The sequence below is a fragment of the Monopterus albus genome, unplaced genomic scaffold (genome assembly GCF_001952655.1).
Source record: "Monopterus albus unplaced genomic scaffold, M_albus_1.0 scaffold352.1, whole genome shotgun sequence".
NCBI classification, from domain to species: Eukaryota; Metazoa; Chordata; class Actinopteri; order Synbranchiformes; family Synbranchidae; genus Monopterus; species Monopterus albus.
In genome coordinates this window covers 325126-328874 of record NW_018128232.1, presented here as the reverse complement: position 1 = coordinate 328874, position 3749 = coordinate 325126, and the positions used below count along the sequence as shown (strand labels likewise).

General features: G+C 39.5%; 1 protein-coding gene across 2 annotated transcripts in view; it reads right to left on the bottom strand.

Annotated features, from left to right (window-relative positions):
* Positions 1–3749, bottom strand: part of hook1 (hook microtubule-tethering protein 1) — a 13921-nt gene that overhangs the window by 7124 nt on the left and 3048 nt on the right. For both annotated transcript variants that reach the window (XM_020625302.1, XM_020625300.1), the window contains exons 4-8: positions 3402–3452; positions 2880–3012; positions 2533–2600; positions 2314–2376; positions 1543–1626 (exon numbers count right to left, since the gene is read on the bottom strand). In XM_020625302.1, coding sequence (XP_020480958.1) covers positions 1543–1626; positions 2314–2376; positions 2533–2600; positions 2880–3012; positions 3402–3452 — 399 coding nt within the window. The remainder of the gene's footprint in view (positions 1–1542; positions 1627–2313; positions 2377–2532; positions 2601–2879; positions 3013–3401; positions 3453–3749) is intronic.

The window sequence follows — 3749 nt, the reverse complement described above, 5'->3', positions numbered from 1 at the left end:
AAATCTTTTTTTAAATCAATTACTTCATGCAAATTAGCAAAGTAATATCTGAGCTTTAAAAGACAAGTCCCTTCTCTCACACAACTCTCCTCCTCTCACAGCTGTTAAATCAAACAGTGCAGTTAATCCATGCTGGAAGCAGGGCACAGACAAAGTGAATGTTAAGCAGACATGTTAAGTCACAGTTAGCTTTATTTCTTACCCATCCATTCCCTCATGTGCACTTTTACCACTATACACTGGATTACGAGTCCAAGATGAACCTGGTCTTGTTTATGAATTGGATAAAAAAAAAAAAAAAACACCCACACACAAACCTCAATGATCAGTGTCCAACATTAGCTACTAATAAAAAAAATATTTCTATGATAAATGGACTGCACCTATATAGCGCTTTTCTAATACACCTGAACAGAGGGTTTTACAGATTCACCTATATACACACACACACACACACACACAGAGAGAGAGATGGTGGTGGAGTTGCAATACAAGGCACTGGCCTGATCACTGGGAGCAACTTAGGATTCAGTGCTTTGCCCTAGAACATTTTGACATGTGGACTGGGGAGAACAGGAATCGAACCGCCAACTCTGCAACCAGGGGTCGACCTGCTCTACCCCTGAAATACGGCCACCCCATTTCTATGACATGTAGCATATTTGTATGACAAATGTATGCAACATAACGACAATAAACTTGATGTTCATAATGCAGTAAGCCATGTTCCACTATTGTGCGTTAAAACTTTTCAGACATGTAAAAAGAAATATTCAGCAACTCATTTTGTTACCTTCAAATTTTGTCATTAGAAGACAAAGTTTTATAAACCAAAATGATAATCATCATTAGGACTCAAGTGAAATTGGTAAACAGTAACAGTGAAAAATTGCATGGCCCTAGCTTTTAACTTCTGTTAAAGCCTATAGATTTGGTAAGCCTACTGTATATTTTGAAATAATGTGATGCAACTTTCACAGAAAGTAGCATCATATGACAAAATAATAATTATGACAGATGTCCCTAGTGAAACACCACCACAAAATATTATTAAACACAGTGCATGACTTGTCTTGAACAGAACGTTCAAAGAGTTAGAACAAACATTTGAGCTGCAGGTTTAGTTTTGCGTTCAGCCATGGTGGACTTACCCTGCAGCAACAAGTCTTGAGCAACACTGGGGAGAGAACAAATCAATCTGTCGAGAGTCCAGTTGAACAGTTGATGAGTGGCTATGCTAAATTTAGTCTGGCTTTAAAACGCTGATGAGGCCTTTTAGCAGTGCCAGAGCTGGCTGCCTTTCTGCCATAGCAGCCCCAGAAAAATGGACCCAAGCATTAGAGCGAATTACAAAACACCTGTTTATACCGAACCACAGGCATGAGTGTGGGGTTTGCAGACACTGGGAAGTGAATATTGGCAAACCTACAGAATGTACAGAGTCTAGGCAGCTGCAAATGAATTCTACTGATGTATACTTTTCTGTACAAACATTCAAGTACATGCAGAGACAGAGTGTGTGTGTGTGTGTTCTGTATTCACCTGCATGTCCAGCTCTTGACAGCGTTGGGCTAATGCTTCCTTCTCTGCTACAAGTTCAGCGAGGTCTTCCAGGGCTTTTTTTAGCTGCATACATGGAGGAGAAGCTAAACTGAACAACACATACATTCACTAACTCCCAAACACCAGAAACACAGGTAAACTGGTTCTACTGCACTACTCAGGCCATGAAACTTGAAAGGCTTTTAAACCCTAGTTTAACCCTCCTTTCCTCTTCATGTACTACATATTTTTCCACTTGATTAAGGCAGATCTTGTGTGAAATCAGTAAGGGACGGCCATTTTCAGTTTCATCCCGATGACAAGCTGGTTACACAGGACTCCTCCAGCCATCCTGCTTGTGTGCAGTGAGAGTCGATATTGGGGATCTGGGATTCTCCGCACAGTGATCATAGTTTTCTTCAAAGTGATCAATTAGAATAAATGTCCCAGTGACGACCTACCTAATAAGCTTTAGTTAAACTGACTATTGTCAATTTTTTCTATTGGTGGGTTATGCTGTTTATATAGAACAATAGAGCTGAAAGAATAAGTTAAAAAAAAAATAAAGACTATGATGAACCAACAGAAAGTCAATGAACAATTTAAAGTCATTAATTAAAGGGTTTTTTTTCATACCTTGTGAAGTTGGGGTATAAAAAGCTGAATATTAAAATTTGCTTGTTAGCAATTTTCACAGCAGAAAGTAAAAACATTATTAAAAGAATCAGAATGTCTCCTGCTCAGATGGTTCCCTCAAATAATAACACTGACCTGCTGTTCCAGGTCTCCTGACAACTCTGTACCACATGGAGCCATGGTCTCTTTTCTCATCAGCTGGAGAAAAAAAACCCAAAAACGTTCACCGAGTTTATTAAACAGGCTCAATAAAACAAGTCATGCTGAAGTCCCTCTGAGACAAATTACAGGTGTTCAGAAAGGTGAAAATACTCAACATAGATTTGACTGAGGGTGGTACTGAAACATACTGACCTCTTGAATAGCTGTCATGACAACATGCTGCACAGACTCCTCCAGGGTCATGATGATCTGAATGTATTCTGGCAAACAAGAAGAGAAAAAAAAAACCCTACACATGCATCATTTATTATTTTTCATCAACTGTCCAACATAACACTGTCCTCACTGACTTCTCAATCAGGCTGCCTTGATGGGCTCTGCTCATATCAGTTGATTAGCAGGACAACAATTAAACACTGTTCACTTGACAGCCTTAACCTAACTGGACTGTGACACAACCATTCCCTTATCCATCTGCTCTGTACAGACGCTTGAGTATTTGTCTACTTTGTGAATACAAGTTACAAGCAGTCAAATACCTTGTTTACGCTCACATCTGACAGCACACCCCAGTACGAGCTGCAGCAGCCTCCCAAGCTCTACAGGGTGCGAATGCTCCGCCACCACGGCCAGATCTGGCAAGGGGAAGTCTGAGATCTCCTGGCCTAAGACCTGACGGCACAGAGATAATGTACTTAAATGAGGATGCTACCACTTTCTGAGCACACTATTCTAGCAAGTGAAACTACACTGATTTTAAAAACTGTCAACATAAGAGGATTGCTTAACAAAATATTTGAATCATGTGTTGGTTTAACAAAATGAACAAACATCCACAATGCCTGGCTACTGCATGGCATTGTGGATGTACTGTGCATCTGACCCGAGCTACTTGATGCTTGCTTTGATCTCAACTGTGCATTTTTTTTTATGCAAGGTTCCTGGGGCTTTGCACTATAAATTGCACATATTACAATTCCCAAAAGAACTGGATGAATACACCAATTACACAAAAACTGTGCAACCACATGGAGGACATGGTGTACATGGCCACTACGTACCTCATTATAATAATCAACCACCATCTGAAGGACCTTCTTCAGGTTGTTCATCTAAGGAGATTACACACAAGATTAGGAAGCATTATGTATTTAGTTAACAGTGAAAATATGGACACTGAAGACAAAGACACAAACAATCCATTCCATTCCATCATAATTTATAAAACTATTAAAATAAAAATAGGCCATTTTCATAGTATACTTTTTGACCTCTCATAGTGGAAAGTTAACAACTGCGTTAAGTGGTGTTTAAGTGTCCCAGTACAACCAGCATGCACAAAGATGTTACATGAAGCAGCTACATGGAATTCAGTCAGTATTAATTTTATCATTTACACCTGTGGTTTT